The 20,357-nt window shown below is 38.8% G+C and overlaps 2 protein-coding genes across 2 annotated transcripts; both read right to left on the bottom strand.

Moving 5' to 3' along the window:
- Positions 1–369: 369 nt before the first annotated feature.
- On the bottom strand, positions 370–12,464 carry sh3bp5la (SH3-binding domain protein 5-like, a). Its single transcript, XM_084726932.1, has 6 exons — positions 11,750–12,464; positions 9,629–9,691; positions 9,080–9,208; positions 8,087–8,251; positions 5,554–5,727; positions 370–3,291 (listed from the first exon to the last, which is right to left on the bottom strand). The coding sequence occupies exons 1-6, from the start codon at positions 11,981–11,983 to the stop codon at positions 2,740–2,742; spliced, it is 1,317 nt and encodes a 438-aa protein (XP_084583058.1). The 5' UTR covers positions 11,984–12,464; the 3' UTR covers positions 370–2,739.
- A 1,171-nt stretch (positions 12,465–13,635) lies between these two features.
- On the bottom strand, positions 13,636–19,102 carry mgat1a (alpha-1,3-mannosyl-glycoprotein 2-beta-N-acetylglucosaminyltransferase a). The gene is made up of 3 exons (XM_084726931.1): positions 18,929–19,102; positions 15,588–16,521; positions 13,636–14,834 (listed from the first exon to the last, which is right to left on the bottom strand). Exons 2-3 carry the CDS (start codon positions 16,218–16,220, stop codon positions 14,136–14,138), a joined length of 1,332 nt encoding a protein of 443 aa, XP_084583057.1. The 5' UTR covers positions 16,221–16,521; positions 18,929–19,102; the 3' UTR covers positions 13,636–14,135.
- Positions 19,103–20,357: the final 1,255 nt, after the last annotated feature.

Below are 20,357 nucleotides of genomic sequence, written 5' to 3'. Positions count from 1 at the left end.
GTCTTAGACTTAGACATTTTTCATTACTGGCTGACATTGCAGCCCTTGCTTGTACATGACATGACAATTAACTTAAGTCTGTTGCTATTTGATAACTGGTAATAAATAAAAAAAAATGTACAGGGGCGAGTAAAAAGTGACTTTGAACAAGTACATTTCTGATCCACTTGCTTGACCAGGCAAGTGAAAAAAAAATAATGCTGAACCATGCACATGTTCTAATTTTGTTTAAGAATTATACTGTAAAATGAGTACTGTGAAGCTGTATTACTTTGTAAAGATATTTAAAGTTGACTGTGTACACTTCTGTGATTCCAAATAAAGGTGAAAAAAATGAAAAAAAAAAAAAAAAAAAAAAAAAAGCCCAAGAAGTATGATCTGTTTTATTGATTATATGTATGACAATGCATAAATTGGAATAAACAGTGAGTGACACTCACAAATGCCATTAAAAGGGTGAGGACTAGTCGTTAAGACAGGAGTGAATGTGGAGGTGCTTCAGATAAACAGCAACAGTAAGGGTTTAAATACACTCGACAGCCTGCGGGTATCCAGAACATCTGTACAACAAATGTGTCAAATATTCAAATCAGCAACACATGTAACTGTACATGTCAATATTTTCCAGCTTTGTAATAATTACATACATTTACAAGTCATTTCTTGACTTCGTTGTTTTGCATTGTTACACTTTGACAATCAAAGTACAATATCATAAAATAAAATACATAAGTAAAAACTAAAAATAAAGCATAACTCTTCAAGTCTCATCGGAAACGGTGCCTAGGTGAGTCAGATTATTAAAATGTTTGGTTTTTTTTTACAAATCATAAAAAGGGCACACAATTTTGTTCTTTAAAGGGATAGTTGAGATGATGATGATGATTATTATTATTATTATTAATATTATTCAGATTGTATGAGGTCCTTATCGATAGTTAGTGTTAGTGTTACTACAGTAGATGTCGGTCGGAGCACCCTCATCTTGGAGAAGCACCCACACAGATGCTAAGCAACGCACTGAGAGTCATCAACAAAACATATTTTAGCTACTTAATATCAGCATAAGTGTATAGGAAGCCGCTGTTATGTAAGCTAAATATGACTCATATCAAACCAACCAAACTCCATTGGTAAAATCAGTAACTTAACATTGCAGAACACAGGACTTGTTGGTTTGTTTTGGGTTACTGTGTGACTTCAGTGAATCCAAACTATTCTTTAAAAACACAGAAGTTACACAATAAAACAAACAAACTAACTGATAGAGGGAGTGTAAGACCAGCAACTCCAGTTTTGCAAGGTACAACAGCTGATTTTGCCTTTGGCATTTGGTTGTGTTGGTGAGAGCTATATTTGGCTTATGCAGCGTCAGTTTCCTGTCAGTTAAGGGTGCCCAACAGCAAGTAAAGCGGTAAAAAATACTAAATATAGTGTACACATAAACTGAAGTGGCTAACACCACAGCAGTAAATTGTTCAGCCGACTGCGATCTGCTGTAGATAATACACTGCACTGACTGTCGATAAGTATCCCACACAGCTGCATTTCAAATAATCCAAACTACCCATTTAAATGGCTCTAAACAGAACTACAGGTGAGTGTACGACAAAGTACTGCTCGTGCTAAATTTGTTATTTGTTCTGCGTCAAGGCACAATTCAAATTACAACAAGGGCAATCTTTTCTTTTTTAAAAGGCAAACAAAAGAGGAAATGCATTTGCTGCCAAAGAAATCCACTTATACAAATGTAAACAATATCCAAACAATACACATTTGGGAAAGGCTTTTGCATCATAAGACTACAGCATAATGACATTAAAAAAGAATAACGTGGCTGAGCTTCATCACCTTAGCTTTTAACTGTGTCAGTGTTTGTTTCAGCATATAGCCTTGAATACAAGTCATAAATGTCTGTTTAAACAGCTAACTAGGAGTGCATGCCATCGTAGTGGAAAGAGTCAAATGGAGCCTTTTATCATCTCCAGACTCCATTCATTCTATTCATCATTTTAAGGAATTCTCAAAAAACGCATTCTCTCGTGCCAAATGGAACAAAGCACTACTTGCAGCATGTTACTGGAAATAAATATATGAAATGTGAATTCAAACATGCTTTCACTCTGCAACGACAGAGAACCGTTTTTGTCATTTTTCCCTGTGCGCTAACTTGACGAGGGTGGATACGAGTGTGGATCTGAGACCCCGCCACCTCTCTATCTTGAAGCAATCACTGATGAGACTCAACACGACTGGAGGGGGAAACAATGGAGGGATTTGTTTTCACCAGTCTCACCAAATTAGATCAACGATTAGCCTGGGAAAGTAAGAAAATTATGCCTTTCTAAATATGTCTCTCCCAACAGGGCTTTTGATCTTTTCTTCCACTGTTCCTTCATGCTGGAGGAACAAATTCTACCCAGAATCCCTCACAGGGAGCGAATATACAGTTTGTTTGTCCTGGAGGGTTGAAAGCTCTTTAGGTTTCTGTAGTGTTCTAACTAGGCTGCAATGTTAACTATTGATCAGAGTCAGCTTTTAGAATAATGTCAGTCAACGTACGTGTGCTTATTTACACCATCATACACCTACAACTGCATCACTGCAGTTTCACACTCACAGCCAATTCACTGTCTTATACTTTGGTTGGTACCGATATGTTAGGGATGTTTTTTACCCTATTTTGTTTTCACAACTCACATTTTGCTTTTGTTTATAGCTGTTTAATCTTCGACAGCCTCACAAACTGAAGCTTCGGTGGTGCTGCTTGTAGAACTGCTGCTGGCGCTCTTTAGCAGATGTCTCCGTCAGCTTGTCTCTTCGATCGATCACCCCACCTCTCTCTTTCTCCACCTCATCCCCAGTTACACTGCCTACATCGCTGAGGTCCCCGAGGTGCTCCACGGAGTCATATTTCTCTAAGTCGGAAGCAATGGTCTGCAGGCTGAAGACCGACAGGGAATCTGACCCCGCTCGCTCCCTCTCCCTCTCCTTCTCATTCTCCTTCTCCTTGTATTTCTCCACCAGGTCGATGGCTGCATCAGCTCGATCTGTCCCCATCACACCACCACTGCAGGCCCCACCTTCTTTCTTAACCCTGATGTCGGACTCGGCTCCAACAGGGGGGCTCCGCCCACCGCAGACGGTGGGGGATCCTCCCTCAGCCTGGTCCCGCCCCCTCTGAGCATGGATCTGCTCGCTGATTTGTTCCAGGTTCCGCAGGGCGATTGAGTAGCGGGTCTTCACTTTGGCCACCTGCTGTTCCAGCTGCAGCACTTTGGCCTTGTTCTCCTGGAGTCACACAGAGGACACAGCCGCTTTCATCAGTAACTTCAACATTGATTTTATGCCAAAACCTACAACTGACCTCCAGTAAATCCATAAGAAGAACGTTAAAGCATTTCTGGCAACTCAGCAGCATATTTACAACACAAGTACACAAACGGTACTTATTTTTTCTTGTAAGAATTAGAAACTGGAGTGAAAAAAGACAAGTTGAACTGCACGGTACATCTTGAATTAGGGGTGTAAATCATAAATTTCATCACCGTATAATATTGTATCAATTCTTTGAACAACAATATGACATTTGCTGATATCACAGAATCTGCCACGATACGATTTAGTTCAGGTGCCTGCAATCAGTACCAGAGAATAATGTTCATTTAACATATATACCAGTCACATTCATGTCATCTCAAAAAAGCAACTAAATTATGATTCAACAATTTTATGACTGAATTTCAAAATAAAGACGCATCTTAAAGATGATGATGTAGGTTGATATTTTCACTCTGCATCAATCAAACTGGATCACTGAACACTGAATCAATGTATCAATGTATCATTACACCCATATTTTGTATGTGCTCCAGGTTTCACAAACAGAGGTATTATAGGCCTCTCTACTGGAGCTGCCCCCAACTAAAGATTTGCCTTGTCGACCAGTAGTTTTCAGTTTAAGCAATAAGTCGACCAGTTGTCATGTTTATGATATTAATTTGATTATTTAAATATATATTTTTGGGGCTCGAGGTGATCTGCCTGTTAAATAATAATGGCAAAAGCAGCAATGATTCCGAAAATGTGTTGGAAAAAACAGCAAGGACAACAGAGATTGTGCAACTAAGGCTCCTCTCTACACCTGCTTTGCCTTTTTTACACTGAACCAAAGAATACCACTATAATTCTGTCCCATTGCACGATTTCAGATAGCATGCTAGCATTGTGGAAGCAAAAGAGGCATGATGTATAACACAACAGCATCAGTGTCTAGTGTGATGACTGTGCCAGATAATAATTGATTCTGCCCCTCTGCTCTTCTCTAATCACACAAGAAGCTGATAACCTCATGAATTTATAACATAAAGCCTTCTATTTAGGGCTGTACCCAACTCAGAATTTTGCCAGTCAAATTGCATTTGGCTGTCAAATACGAAGATTAACCAATTTGTTCATTTGATTTTTCAGTTCAGCCCAACACTTAACTCCTATGTCAGCCTACATGGGTGTTTTACTACTAAGACTAACATTTTAATGTCTTTCTTCATCATCTGTTGTGTGAAAACACCAGATTTCCACACAGTCAGAGAAAGTAGAAGTGTGCATCGTTCTGCTCATTTTTCAGGTCTAAAATCCCACAACACCACAGACCGTACAGCACAGGTGAGGCAACCAACAGCACATCATGCTGCGCTCTATTCCTATCACCCCTTTGTATTTCCATCATAGTTAGTTTTGTGATTTAGACACTCAGTTTGTAAAGTTAACAGCCTGACATGCTGTTACATTACTGTGTGTACAATGACACAGCTAAAAAACAAGAGCTGAAACTTGTTTACTAACCACTCCACCGCAGGTTTCATCTTCTCTCAGTCAATCAACAGTTTATGTGATTTTTCTTAAGCATGCCAGCTAATATAAAAATATATTTATGACTCTCCTTATTTATAAATCTCACTGAAATATGAGCCCTGCCCATTTTTGTAACCCTCTATCTGTTTTATCCAGTTATTGTAATGCATACTGACTAACAAAAAAACAACAGCTCAACTTTCGGCCGACTGATGGGTCACCAACTGACGATTCGATTCTTAAACTTATGTGCTTCTGGATAAGCAGGGTGTCACTTCTTTTAGTTGAAAGTATCATCCTGTGTGATGATCTGTGGGGAGGGATTTATCTCCCGCCCAGTGTGTGTGTCTACTTAGTGCAGAGCCAGAACTCCACAGTGCTGTGTCAGCGCTGGAGAAAGTGTCTGCTCATCTCTCTCACTCCCTGTTTGGAGACACAACTGAAAAATATGTGAAATAAGAGAATAAAACACAATCACAACCAGCTGTGAATGAGTAACTTAACAGCGTCATGTCCCGATCTGCTGTCTCACTCTTTTACACAAACATCGATTTGGCTCCATTACTACCTCCAGTGCCATCCTCAGATGGGGAACAACAATGCACCTCCCATTGTGTGCCCACAATATTGAGGCAGAATCACGGCACAACAGTCCTGCCTTGAAACACTGTGTGTAAAAAGGGCTTGTATCTGTATTACCTCCAGTATGTGGTTGAACTGGGCCTTGAGCTCAAAGTAAGGTTTGGATTTCACAATGACTCTTTTGAGGGACTTTTGCAGCATCTGGACCCGAGCCTCAGCCTCCTGGCAGGCGTGTGTGACACGCATGTGTTCCCTCTCACTGCGGAGTCGCTCCTCCTCGGCTTCATTCACCTGTGGATGACACACAGGAACAGGGTGTTAACACACTCAGAGACAGAGCAGAGGTCAGTGCGTTAATAACCACAGGGTATGGAAACCTCTCTTCATATAATATTGAAACCACTGAACTGTTGAAGGTAGGCTGGAGATATACTTAATGTTCAACTAAATGCTTTGGTTCAGGTATGCGTAGCATTAATTTCTAAGGAGGCACACAACCATCGCTCCAAGTAGGTACAGTGCACGTGAGGTAGCCATGATGCATATGAAGTTCAATTTTACACATCAAAAAGTTGGTTGACAGGTCTTAGGAAGTACTGCATTTGTGGAAAAAAAGGCCAATATAGGAAAATAGACCCGGCGGTTTTGTCGCCTGTGTCACGTTCTGCTGCGACATGGAGTTAGCAATACCATCATTACCATTTAGCACATTATAACTAGTGTGCTTTACTGTGGTAGAGGGCTACTTATGTACTCATAGAAAAGGAGATACATCTAGAAACAATTTTTTTTGCTAACGCTAACTCCAGTACAACACGCAGACTGTAAACCTCGAACATGTGTGAGGCACACTAATATCTCTGTTATTGGCTGCAAGAACAAACACAAGTCTTTATCTACTCTCACAAAGAAATGAAAATCCAGTGGATTAACTTTATTTTTTACAGAAATGTTGATACAAACAAGGATTTGCATCAAAACTGAAGCTTAAGGATGGACCAATATCATCTTCAAACTTCGAAGCTGTAAATTTTGACATTTTTTTACTGGTTAGTCTGTGAACTGTTAGCGTCAGCACACATGGCTGGAGCAGTGTTGGTAGCATTCAATACTGAGGAATGAATGTTAAGCCTCATTTGAAGCTAATTAAATAACCACACTTATTTTATATGCAAGCTCAGCTGACTTTCTTGTTACACAAAAGTCTGACTTGCTCTGTGAGCCCCACCAGTGTGTGTGTCTGTTGCTACCATATATAAATATACTTGATAAACATGGCCCCTGGTACACTGACTGTTGTATTTACATAATATACTTTAGGTTTTCTGCCAAATAAATGCTGTTGAGACGCTTAATCCTAGCACTTGTCTAACTCTGAGACTGAATCACATTATGTTTACTACAACCCAGAATCCAAAGATGTTGTTTCCCTGTGTAAAATATAAATAAAAACAAAATGCAATGATTTACAAATCCTTTTCGACCTATACTCCACAACAAAGATAAGATATCCAATGTTTATACAGATAAATGTAATTATTTTTGTAAATATACACTCATTCTGAATATGATGCATACAACATGTTCCAAAAAAGTTGGCAAAGGAGTCACAAAAGACTGGGAAACTTGTGAAATGCTGAAGAATCACCTGTTTGGAACATCTGACAGGTAAACATGTTAACTGGTAACAGATGACAGCATCATGATTGGATATTAAAGGGACATCCTCGAAATGCTCAACAGTTGTCCACAAGCAATGAATCAGGTGAGGTTTGCCAAAAAAACTGCATGGGTAGTGCAACAGTTTAAGAACAACATTTCTCAACACTAAACTGCAGGAACTTAGGGATTTCATCATCTACAATCCATAATATTTGAAGAATGCCTATGGGTGGCTGTGGTTCAGTGGTAGAGCCAGGCCGTCCACTAACTAAAGATCAGCAGTTATATCCCAGGCTCCCTCGGGTCTGCATGGGCAAGATACTGAACCCCAAATTCCACTTGAATGGCAGCTCCGACTTTTGTGTAAGAATCTGTGAGTGACAAGTGTTGCAAAGCACTTTGAGTGGTAAGAGGACAAGAAAAGCTCTATATAAATGCAGGCCATTTATCTTTGACCCCTCAGGCAACACTGCATTAAACACTGACATGATTGTATAAAGGATACAGCATGGGCTCAGGAAAAAAATTGCTGTCAGTAAACACAGTAAACACTCCTGAAATTAACCTTCATGGAGCAGACTACTCCTCCCAAAACACATACAGACCTGTACCTCATGTTCATTCCTATTTTGATGCAATAAACACATACATTTTTAAAATATTTTTTCTGAAGATATGTTCCCTTACATTGCTGGTAGAGTAAAAATAGGTAGAACCATGTTTTGGGTGTCACATCCCTTTCAATTTTGTAATATTGTGACATAAAACTGTCACCATAAAAACTAAACCAAAAAATACAGTGATATATATTTTAAGTCTTATTAATATCCTAATTGTGGGTAATGTAGAAAGCAGGTAGAGAGGACCATGAGGACCTTGAGACAAGAGGACCATCCTGCAGCTAATGCACATTACCCACTAAACCCAGGTCTGGTATCATTTAACACCACTTTTATTTAGAGTATGTATTCCTCCTCCTCTTTGTTACCTTTGAGGTAGCATGGTTGAGCATCTCCTGCCAGGTGGGATCCAGAGTGTTCTTCCCATCAGCCATCAGGCCCTGCTCTGCCACATAGACCATCTCCCTGGCAGCTGTGTGCATGGAAACCGCTCTCTCATAGCTCAAAGCTGCCTTCTGGGTCTCCTGCTGAGCCTACAGAGAGCAGACAAAAAGAATATGACAAGACCACAACCCCCTGTTCTGTTAAATACAATGCAATCAGATCTCTGTCAAACCATAAATCAGAGTTTTTGATTTAAAATGCATTAAGTTTAATAAAATAAGTTAATCAGGCCAATAAATGTAAGAATTGGGAAAGTAAGTTATTTGAATCTGTATTTTAACTGTTAACAACGTTCCATATGCAAAATCTCAAACAGCTAGTTCTCATGTAGGAACAAAACAAGCATGTCCAGACTGTGTGTAGAGCTGCATCCAGTTAAAATGGATCACACTTCACATCTTGAATTAGAATGACTCTCACACGCATATTGAATGGGTTTTCTTCTCTGCTCAGGTGTGGAGGGGATTTGTAAGGCTTTATGTGCACTGATAACAGCTATGAACACTCAATCAGTGCAGCCAGGAATGCACTTGCAGTAACACTACACTACATGTGGGGACAAATGTGACTCTAACGACTTCTAAATGCTGCCTGAACAGTTCACAGATTTTTCTATAATCTATTCTGGGAGCTACTCCTGTGTTCCACTTGTGATCATCTCACTCCAAGATGCATCCTAGTGTTTAACAGTAACAGGACCAGATTTTAGCATCTTAAATGTGAATATTTTCTCATTTCTTTCATCCCCTGTGACAATAAACTAAATACCTTTGAGATGTGGAGCTTGGGAAAACACTGACCAACATTTTTGACCATTTTTGCCTGTCAAAGCACTATGCTATATAAATAGTTGCTGTTATATTTTAAACATGGGGGAATTTTATTCGAATTTTTAGACACATATTGTTTGAACATACCTCTTTGGCAAGACGGCGGGCTTCATAGTAGGGTCTTGCTTTCTCTATACAGCCACCAAGCTGGGAGCTCTGAGCATTAAGCTTCCTGGCAGACTCTGTGAGGATCTTCCGGTACCCTGATCGGGCATCCTAGATGGTTAATGCATGAAAATGACAAGATCAGATTTACCTGTAATGGAAACACTAATTACATTTCAGCAGCACTATGGCTTCCTGCAAGTGAGTAATCACTTTACTGAGTGTCAAACTACCAGCAACAAAACATTTTCCATTTTAAGAGTTCTGACTTTTCCAGACTTTATGCTTACAGATATTGAAAACAAATTATCATATTGATTAGCACATTCTGGGTAGACTACTAAAATACTGAACAACAGAGACTCAAGCAAATCCCAGGGAGGTGGTTAATGTTCTTTTCACATTTCTCATGAGCTTAGCATTGTCAAAATCAAAGCATTTTTATGCCATCTATTTTCCATATTTTTCAGTTCTGTGTAGGAAGACTAAACAAATTCCCCCTAATTGGATGGAAAGTGTATTTTTACTTACATCCAACTGTAGTTCTAGTCTGTTGATTTCTGCACTGGCTTCATTGAGATGTTCCAACTCTTCCTGTGGGAAAAAGAATATAATGTACTGATTTAGACCATTATTAACAACTACAAAAAGTTAATTATATATTCTTGGGCTGGGCAATATATAAATATCGTGACATGAGACCAGAAATGGTCTCCCATTTTGGATATTGTTATATCGTGATATGGCATAAGTGTTTCCTTTTCTAGTGCATTACAGTGAAGGGAAGAAATTTTCTGAAGTTACCAGACTTAGGATTGTGAGGCAAATAAAATGCCATGTAGGGCAAGTTAATCTGGTAACTCACTTGCCCAGCCAGGCAAATGGTAAAAAAAGAACTATTCAATTATTTTGATAATCAATTAATTGTCAATTAATTTTTAATGCAAAAAGGGCAGAAAATGCTGTTTTCCCACTCTTATTCATTAATTATCATATTAAAGTGACAGAAAATTGACAAAAAAGACATTTGAAGACATCACCTTGGACTTCTTAATATTTTCTCACATTTTGTAGACTTTGTAGCCCTAGATTAAACATGACAATTACCTTTAGTCTGTTGTTATTGAATTATCACAACTAAATATTTGTACAAGACTTATAACACTTACATTACTGATGATTATTGCTGTGGAAATTCTCTGCTACTAGTGAAGAATGAAATAGAGCAGAGAATTTCCACAACATTATTCATCAAAACTCTAACCAAAATATTTTGCAAAAGCATCAACAGTTATCATTACACTATCAATAAATATTAACAGAGGTGTTTGGACAAAAAATATCATATGTGATTTGTCCATATTTTAAAACCCTGTATTCTTTTAACACATGCAGTCAGAAAGTATAGCTCCAGTTTGTGTCCCATGTATTATCATTGCAGTTAAACTCAATAACATCTTGTATTACCATTGCATTTGTTTCAATGCAGTGGTATGAAATATCATCTAGGGCCATACAATTTATTGAAATCTTATAGAAATCACAATATAGCCAAGTACAATATCTCATTGTCCCAACATAAGAAAACATGTTTGGCTGGTCACTATTTGAGAATTTACAGTATGTGTATATGTTTGTTTTTTTTTAAGAAAAAGTGTACATATAGAGACATATCTCAGAAAGTAACAATACCAAAAACTCAAGGTACGATAATGCCCACATTAAAAATTCATGTTGTCTGCCATAGGCCAGACACAAACGACATAAGGTCCTAATAATGGCCAAATCTTTATAACAGAATGGTAATAAGTGTTGAATATAGGGCAGTCCTACTGCTGGTCACCCTTTCTGAATCACCATATCATGAACTGTGGGCTAATATTTTGCTGACAATGTCCAAAACTTGATGGTTTATAGTATACCATGCATGCTGCATATATGTTGAAATGATAGTGGCAGCAAAAGTAGAAGAACAAAGAATAAAGTTACATTTAAATATGCAAGCTACAGTCCATTATCATTACCAATAAACACAGCACTGACTCCTATCAAAATAAAGGTCTGATAACAGTTTAATGGTAAGCAAAATGCTACTGACTGCCTTTGTTATGAGTTTTAATTTGGGGTATTTCCATGATGGCCTTGCCAGCCACATACAACCTTTCAGTGGGCAGCATCAGGCCCCCAGGCCGCATTTTTAACAGGTCGGATTTAAAAGGAAGAAGACATAAAGTACATTAAGCTAAAATATTGACCAATATCTATGGTGCATCCTTAAAATTACATAATAAGAATACAATAAATGTATTAATCATGTGATATCATGGTAGATATTATAACAGTCTGACACAGTAATGAGACCTTTTAATGCAAATCACAATATTCATTATATTGTTACATCACACATATATAGGCTATTGTATATTGTGACAGCCCCAAAATATCGCAATATTATAAACCAAATCACACAGCCCTAGTCTAAATATTTTTATTCTGATACATCGCCTTAGCCCATAACACTAACTCTAACCCAAAGTGACTAATTCAGTAGTGCCCTCCCAGGTATCGTTAATCATCACAGCCTGACTGATCTGTATGTCAGCCTGTTTGATGGAGGTTAAATGACCACTAACAGAGTGTTAAACCTCTTACCTGGATCCTGGGGTCCAGCTCCTCCTCGTAGGGGCTGTGTAATTGCTCTCCCACGCATTTCTGTTTGTCACTTTCGACCTCCTCACAGGTGTCCCTGAGCGCCGTCTCTAGTGTGTTTCCATTACTTTCTGCAGCTTTAACCTCCTCATCCCCACCGGGAATAACCTCTCTCCAGTCCCCAGCATCTGACTCCCCGGACCCGGCGGGGCTCTCTCGCAGGTCGCCTGGCTCCATTCCAGGCCAGACAGTTTCGCTAGCAGCAGCGTTAGCTACAAGCAGACGTGATGGCTAATTAACTAATTAACCTAAAAACCCTAACCGTAATAACTACAGCCGAGTGTTATTCGGCAGGAGTAAATTATAAAACAAAACCCAGTGGTGTTGACTGTTGTTGAGTTTGCAATCTGCCATATCAAATCACACCGAAACCTAAGCCCGCTGATGGCAGCCTCGCCTGCAGCCTACCGTTAGCCGCTAACAGGCAGCTAACAGGCTAACGCCGTCAGTGAGAATTTAATGGCTGCTTTACAGCAAATAGGTGAGAAGAAACATCTATAATGAGATGAGAAATAAGAGGAGGCCCGTCACTGTGTCCCCCCATCACACTTGTCTTTTCCTCCATCTCTTACCTGTTCTTCATTACTTTAGCTAGGCTAGCTAGCTAGCGGTTTCGGTCTCACATCATCACTACAAATGAAGTAAACAGAGTAGACGAGCATAGTTTGCGAACGGGCGCGCCGTGACGACGTTTGGACCAGGATGGTTGCCGTAGACAACCAACACTGGCACAGATGAATGAAACAAACGAAATTCTGTCAATTCATAATTTCTTTTCTAACAAATGGTTTCACCAGAGACGCTCAGCTTGCTTTGCCTGGGGGAGACGGGGCAAAGATTAATAATAATGTTATCTATCAGATAAAAATTAATAAAATTTAAAAGGCCCAGGCTTGGGGAGTAATGGATTACATTAGTGCTGCAACTAACGACTGTTTTCATAGTCGATTATTTTTTCAATTAATCAGTTAATAGTTGTTTTCTTGTAAATGTCAGAAACTATTAAAATGTTGATTAGTGTTTCCAAAAGCCAAAAGCAAGGTAGTCAAATGTCTCGTTCTGTCCACAGCCTAAAGAGACCCAGTTTACTGTCATAAAGGATTAAAGAAACCAGAAAATGTTCACATTTGAGCTGAAATCAGATTTTTTTTGGTCAAAAAATGACTCAATTAATCAATTAACAAAGTAGTTGGTGATATAGAACCATATGTGAAGTATAATTGAAATGAAAGACAAAGATCTCTATGTGCAGTTACAGTCAAGAACATTACCATTAGCCTTAAGAGACTGGTAGGTTCAATACCACTCCAGAAGACACACTTTTATTGTGTGAGCTCAGTGAAATGAGTGAGGTTAATTTTTTGTTTTGCTGTCCTGCCTATGAGGACTTAAGTGATATACTAATAAAATATACTAAAATGTATTCTATTTTTGTTGATTTCTTTTGCCTGGATGAATATGAGAAACTTGAGTTGGGCTTTAGAAAAGTAACCTTTTCTATAGCAGACTTCATTTGTCAAGCTTGGGAGGGAAGATAAAATATTCTGATTAGGACAGAGCTGTAAAATTGACTTATTTTGTCTTGAAAGGAAAATGTTTGTGTAGTGTGTAGTGGGGGTGTTTTGTATTTTGTATGTATGACATGAAAACAGAAGGAAACCAATTGCTCCTGAATTGAGCAACTTATGAAAAAACAAAATTGTGTATTGTTTTTTTATTCCCAAAAAATACAAACACAAATGTTGTAGTTTGCAAGGTAACAAACCTGCAAAGAGTTCTACATTGCAGAATCATTAAACAAAATGATTTGACATTAAAACATAAGCGGGAAGAACTGATTTTCATCAAAGACGAACACTGAGAATCAAATGACAGATTATACTGCAGTTATGACCAGTCACCACCACCATAAACAACCATACCACAGATTATGTTTCTATATTTGCATCAGACATAAACACTTCATATAGGCTACCAGAAATTGCAAATAATTTAACCTAAAGCGGCAAACTAGGTAATTGCATTGAATGCATTAATGAATGTCATGTGCACAATTAGCATAATATAAAAATAGATCTCTAGTGAATAACAGCAGTTTTGTCTAACAAACTGTTTAGGCTGTATCCCACACTGTAAGAAACGTTTTGGAATAATGAAAAAGACCTGAGTGGCATTGGCAATAATCCCTACACCAGAAAGAGGGACAATCCATTCTGCATTATCAAGGACAAAAAACTCGAGTACATTATATCATTCAATCAAAGACAAACTTTAAGGACATCAGTCTTTGGTCTGGAACGCTCTCCCCCACTGACATTCTTCTAAATTATCAGCTCCAGGTGGTGTCATACTGGGTCCATCCTGGAGGAGGGGCTAAGTAGATTCTCTGTCCTCTTGAGATGAAACTGACCACCCCTCTGTATCCTGTTCGTGGGACTCCAGACTTCAAGTCATCCATGATTCCCAGGTTTTTTGCCAATATTTTGAAACTGTCCTTGCTTGAGTATTGAAGGCGGAAAGGCCCAGGTCCTTTTAGCTGCCCCTGCTTAACACCTTCATATGTAACCACGGGAGCACTGTAAACTTCTTTCTCAAAATCTTTTCTGTACGTCTCTTCCTTCAAGTAACTCAGGTCTAACTTGGTGAAAGGCACAAATTCGGTATTCAGTTTAATGTAACGCAAGTACTTGTCATAAAACTGACCCAGACTCACGCCTTGCCGACCAAAGGTCAAAGTTCGTGAGATCTCGGGACGTATACAGGCACGGTTGCGGCGCTGCTCTGGCTGACGCATCCAGTCATCCCAGAAGGAAGCAGGCCACTTAGGCTCCAGCTCCTCCCACACCTCCTTGAGGAGCATCCACCCGAGGCCAGGAAAGAAGTCTGTCCGGTACAGCAAACTGGCCTTCCCTGGATCCACATAGCCATCCCTGCCATTGTCATTCCAGGCTGACACACACCACAGACTGGGGTCAGATTTCAGGAGTGGCAGTGTGGCTCGGAAATACTCAAAGAAGTCTGGCGCCACCTAGAGTGGAAGATAATTTCAGTTAGATTCCCAGTGTCAACAAGTAAAATTGAGTGTTTAAATGAAGCAGAGAGGAGTATCAGAAACTAAGCAATGACCTGCTGTGGACAGGGTCAGCAACAAAAGGTATTTTAGCAACTTAAAAAAGGTCAAATCAATATAAATTTAAGTGTACGCTATATTTAGAATATTTTTTAACAATTTCCTGTACCATCAGACAACGTTTTTTGACAGAAAACTGCAGTTATATAAGCCAAATGTCCCTCTCTCCAAACCAACCAAACTCCATGAGCGAAATTAGCAATTTTACCTCAGAACACAGGAGTTGTTGGTCTACCACTGCCTCAATCTGTTTGTTTCTTTGAGTTATGGTGTGCCTTTGGTGAATCAGAACTATCCCTTTAAAACACTCAAGTCACACAAAAACACAAACAGACTATAAGATCAAGGCAGCAGTAGACCAGCAACTCCTGTGTTCTGCGAGGTAAAATGACCAATGTCATCTATGAAGTTAGGTTGGTTTTGAGAGAGTAATATTTGGCTTATATAACAGTGGTTTCCCACCAATAAAGATTGTCTGATGGTTAATTAAGTTGGTGAAAAATACATTAAATATGGCTGTTAGCTCCCGTTCACAGGAGTTCACTGTAAAGTTTTTGTGCTGGTGCCCCTCTCTGCTTCTCCAAATAGGCTTCCCAATCCAAACTATCCCTTTAAGTGGAGCAATTTGATGGCAATGATTGATATGATTACCTCCAGGTCATCCTCCACGATCACAACAGAGGAGTGAGAGAGGGTCTTGAATACTTGGTTGAGAGCCCAGCGGTAATGCCTGGAGATTTTGTAGTAACCCTGAAACTTTTTGTGCTGTGGTTGCACAGCGATATCTGACAAGTCCGGCTGTTTCAGGTGAGTTACTTTATTTCCATACGAACGGATCACCTCTGCGGTCTCTGTGTGTCCACAGTCCTGACTAACTATGATTGGGTAGAGCTCTGCTGAGGGACGGTGCTGTAGGAGTTTGTCCAGGCAGCGTCTAACTGTGACCCTGTTACAGGCAATCACCAGGATGGGAATGACAGGCGGACGGGGGGCAATAACCTTCGGTCCATCCCTGTTTGACGGCTCCCACAGTGCCTGATGATTCTGGATCTGCAGCAGGATGTTTTTCTGCCTTTCAAGCTCTGCTTCGAAAGTGTCTGCCATTCGGAGCACATCTCCCACCACATCATTCGTAGGCCTTTCAGCCACTTGTCCCTGCTCTCTGCCAGGCTCGCCCGGCTGGCCAGGCGGGGGTCTGCCCCACAGAAGAAGCACCAGTATGGCGTTCCAGGTGATAAACAGGAACGTACCACAAAGAATGAGAGAGCCTCTCTTACGGAGCATGGCACAGAAACTGAAAGGGAGGGAGGTGGGTTCAAGAGGACAGGGTCTGAATAGAAAGACGTGTCCTTGTTACAGACAATAGGAATGGGATATGGGAAGGGCAGCCCGTGTATCATCACAAGCACATGATTAGAGGTCTGGAGTTGCACTTTGTTGGCTCACTGTGCAGTAACTTAGGTTATAAAGACACGATACAGTGTCAATAAAGGTGAAGCTGGATGAAATATGATGAAAGGCAGGACACATCTTGGAGTGAAATTGTGATTCTGACAGAGCTTCAACTTTCAATATCCTCTTCCATCTGAAATAATAAGAAGATAATGAAGTTGTCAAAAAGCTGTCAAAATACCAAATTTCAAAACAATATTAGTATAAAAAAAAGATACTTGATACTTCATTCAGTACCACAGCTCACAGAAAAAAATCCCAGGCACACAAAAAAGGATATTTTTTCTCTTTTTTAAAAAAATAAAATAAAAACCTGCACACAGTACTAGTACAGAAAAAGTCACTTTACATTATCACTGTATTGAAAAAGAATCGATACAACAATACTTTTGACAATCTTTTCAATACCAAAGGTTTAAAACACCACAATATCCCTTAATTCTAGTGTTGAAAGTACCAAAGCTATTTTAAAAAAACTATTTAAGTGCCCATTCAAGACCTCAGTTCAGTTTGGTCTGGGGCTGCAACTCATGATTATTTTCATTTTCAATTAATCTTTCAGTTGTTTGGTTTATAACATGTCAAAAAATTGTGAAAAATGTTGATCAGCATTTTCCTAAGCCTATTATGACATTCTCAAATGTCTTGTTTTGTCCAAAATCCAAATATATTCAGCTTACTGTCAAAGATGAGTAAAGAAACAAGAAAATATTCACATTAAAGAAGTTGCAATCACAGAATTTTGACTCTAGTTTGCAGCAAAGCAAAAACAGACAGTGACTTTTCCTGTACTGTAATTTTAAACTTACATATACAATACTAGTAAACAAACTATAGGCGATACCTCTTTTGATACTACGGCAAAAAGAAAAAAGTCACAGGCACACAGAGTAGGATAATCTTTTCCGTTTTTCAAAATTAAAAACCCTTCTCAGAGTGCTGATCACTAAAAACTTTGAAGTATCAATACTTCTTCAATACAATATATTTAAAAGTCCTAGACACACAAGAGTATTGTTTTAACTTAAACCCCTGCACACAGTGCTAACACAGAAAAAGTCACTTAAAACTGGCTCTGTATTGAAAAGGTTAACATATTTTAATACCTTTGACAACCTCAGTAAAAGGTATTGAGATTTTTTAAATACTACATGTTTCAAACAATACAATATCCCTTAATTGTATTATCAACAGTACCAAAGCTATTTGAAAAAAATAGGTACTCATTTAAAACCTCAGTTAAATCTTTATTTTCCTTTCACTTTTCAATGATTTTTTCTTTAGTAGCACCGTGTGCAAGGTTTCACTTGATGAATAAAATTATCCTATTTTGTGGACCTAGGACTTTTTTCTTTTGCTGTGCTATCAAATTATTGACAAAGGTTGTCAAAAGTCAAAAGTAATTCTTTCTACTAGAAAGAAAGTAGTTCCTGAAACTGCTCCTGAAACTCAAATGTATTTTTGGTGCTCTGAGCAGCACAAACTGAGTGCCATTTAGTCCCATTATATTTGACATCTCCAAAACTCTGCAACTCCCACTAACACATTCTAGATTGATAAATAGCACTATCAGCCAGGAGAAAATGTATATTTGTGACTTTGGGGTAAACTGTCCCTGCTGTATTGAGAAAGTATAAGTTTGGGCTGAATGATTTCGAAAATATATCTATTATTATTTTGACTGCTATTGCAACTGCAATATGATTTGCGATAACAGGAGTAATGATAATTTTTACATCATTATTCTTATTTTGACTGAAAAATTGTGTGATTGTTTGCAATAATCTGCACCAAATTAAGTTTTTTTTAAGTCTGTAGAATCTCATTTGTAGGTCAGGATAACTATGCAACACGACAGTCTTTAATTCAAAACTTTGACATATATTTTGCCTCTAACAAGTATTGCACCTCCTGCGATTTGTAATTTGCAGAAAGCCATTGCGATTTAGATTTTTTTTTAAAATGCTGCAGCCGTTCGATACTTTTGAGAAACTTAATCAGTACTGTGTGCAGGGGTTTAATTTTAATAAAAGAAAACAAATTACCCTATTTTGTGTGACTAGGACTCTTTTCTTTTTACGGTGGTATTGAAAGAGATACTAAATATATATTTTTTTTATACTAGTATTGTATCGTAGTTTAGAATTCAGGTATCACAACAACTCTAGGACATAATGTACTTTAAGAAAATTAAGATTGCAATAAAGGTGAAAGTCAAACTGGACATAACACGTGAGGAGCAAAAGAAGAGGAAGAAGGGAAAGAAAGGAGGAAATCAGGCATGTTAACGTCAATCTCTGTTTCATAGGAAGTTCCATCATGTGAACTGGAGTGATGATTCACCTTAACTGCCTCTGATCGATTTTCTCTTATCACCTGTGGCTGCCTCGACAAATAAGCCCGGCGGTGTGTTATTAAGACTGAAAAAAACAGCCATAAGCGCTGACTTTCGACCTGTACGTCCTGCCAGCTGCTCGTCACACTGATTAAACTGTAAGTACAGTAGCTTCGAGGAGGAGCGTGTTGAAATTAGCTCTTACCCTGACAGACACTGGGAACACTTCTTCCTCTTGTGGCCATTTCTCCGCCGTTTCTTCGGTGACAACCGGCGAAGTGAACCGACGGGCGCAGAGGGGCCTCGTGGAGCCGTTGAAAAATCGTCCTCCTGCTAGTTTCCAGGCCACTAACGCAACTTAATGACCCTTAGTTTATCTTGTTTCTCGCCAGGCTGGAAGAGGAGGAGGAGAAAAAGTAACACGACGACTTCCTGGGTATCGGCCAGTCACGGGAAGTCCCGCCCTAACCGTCACCTTGAGGAATCACACAGCACTGATGACGTGTGAGCTGCTCTCTGCTGCCCGGCTAATTAACAACAACAGCAACATATGGACTGTGGAAACACCACGATAACTTCATAGTTTGTTTATTTTTAAGTTTTTCCATTATATACAAGAAACACTTTCCACACTGACAAAAGAAATTCAGAACCCCAATTTTTGACAACAAAACAAAGCAAAAGTCAAAGACAAACATGACTTACACCAACACCCACCTGCTGAACATACATACAAACTCAACATCTGCTTTTTTCCTTTTCATTTTTTAAATTACAGCACCACACATATACACATATTGACATAAAATATCAAAACAAAAAATAAAACATTAAGTCAGGGCTGAGAAGGAAAGAGAGAAAAAAAGGACAAGAAAAGAAATAAACGAAAAATAAACACATCTAAAATAAAGAGATTACCATTGTATCTTAAGTGCTTTGTTACATCAAAAATGCATTTTGAAAACAAAAAAAAAACCAACTCCATATTTAGTGAGCTCGAATCTCTCACCAAAAAAACTAAGAGGGGAGTGCTCCTCTAAGAGACGAGACGCCTCTCCTACCCCTCAGACGAAACAAGCCGTCCACTACCACTAGATCATCTGAAAAAATGTACCGCCACAAAGCCGAAAACGTGGCTGCTTCTCTTGGCCCCGGAAAAGTGGGGCATTAATGGACATTTCTGACCACTGTTACTGCCATTTCCACATCACCATATATTATCTTGACATATACATACATGCATTAAATATTTTATAAATAAAAAATAAATGTGTTTAGGTTGAGTTAACAGGCCCTCTCAATCTTCTTCTCATTAAGAAAATGAACCTAAAAAAAAAAGTTGAGATAAAATTTAAATCAACTTACTTAAGTGGCTCAGTTTTTGAAATTGTATGATTTCTGTGAATCTAATTGCAGTGCCATAGTACTGGTACTGTTATTACAGTAATAAGTAATAATATAATGCTGTATTTATTTTTACACAACACAAATTCAACTACTGTAAAAGGCGTTACTCTTTGATTCATTTAATCATCTTCTTGAAAAGCATTGCAATATTTGTGCATTTCCAGACACATGTTGTGTTGTGTGTAAAATAATGTTTGAAAGCAGGTGTGTTTGTCCCTCCGATCACA

Source organism: Lutjanus erythropterus, chromosome 9 (assembly GCF_056507025.1).
Source record: "Lutjanus erythropterus isolate fLutEry1 chromosome 9, fLutEry1.hap2, whole genome shotgun sequence".
Taxonomy (NCBI): Eukaryota; Metazoa; Chordata; class Actinopteri; order Lutjaniformes; family Lutjanidae; genus Lutjanus; species Lutjanus erythropterus.
This window is presented reverse-complemented; position numbering and strand designations above follow the sequence as displayed.

Excerpts from the sequence above, each read along its gene's own strand:
- sh3bp5la (XM_084726932.1), bottom strand. The coding sequence starts at position 11,983 with ATGGAGCCAGGCGACCTGCGAGAGAGCCCCGCCGGGTCCGGGGAGTCA. Across the intron at positions 9,692-11,749 it reads AGCTGGACCCCAGGATCCAG|GAAGAGTTGGAACATCTCAA; the intron begins GTAAGAGGTTTA and ends TTTTTCCCACAG. Across the intron at positions 5,728-8,086 it reads TCAACCATGCTACCTCAAAG|GTGAATGAAGCCGAGGAGGA; the intron begins GTAACAAAGAGG and ends TGTCATCCACAG.
- mgat1a (XM_084726931.1), bottom strand. The coding sequence starts at position 16,220 with ATGCTCCGTAAGAGAGGCTCTCTCATTCTTTGTGGTACGTTCCTGTTT. Across the intron at positions 14,835-15,587 it reads TCGTGGAGGATGACCTGGAG|GTGGCGCCAGACTTCTTTGA; the intron begins GTAATCATATCA and ends CTTCCACTCTAG.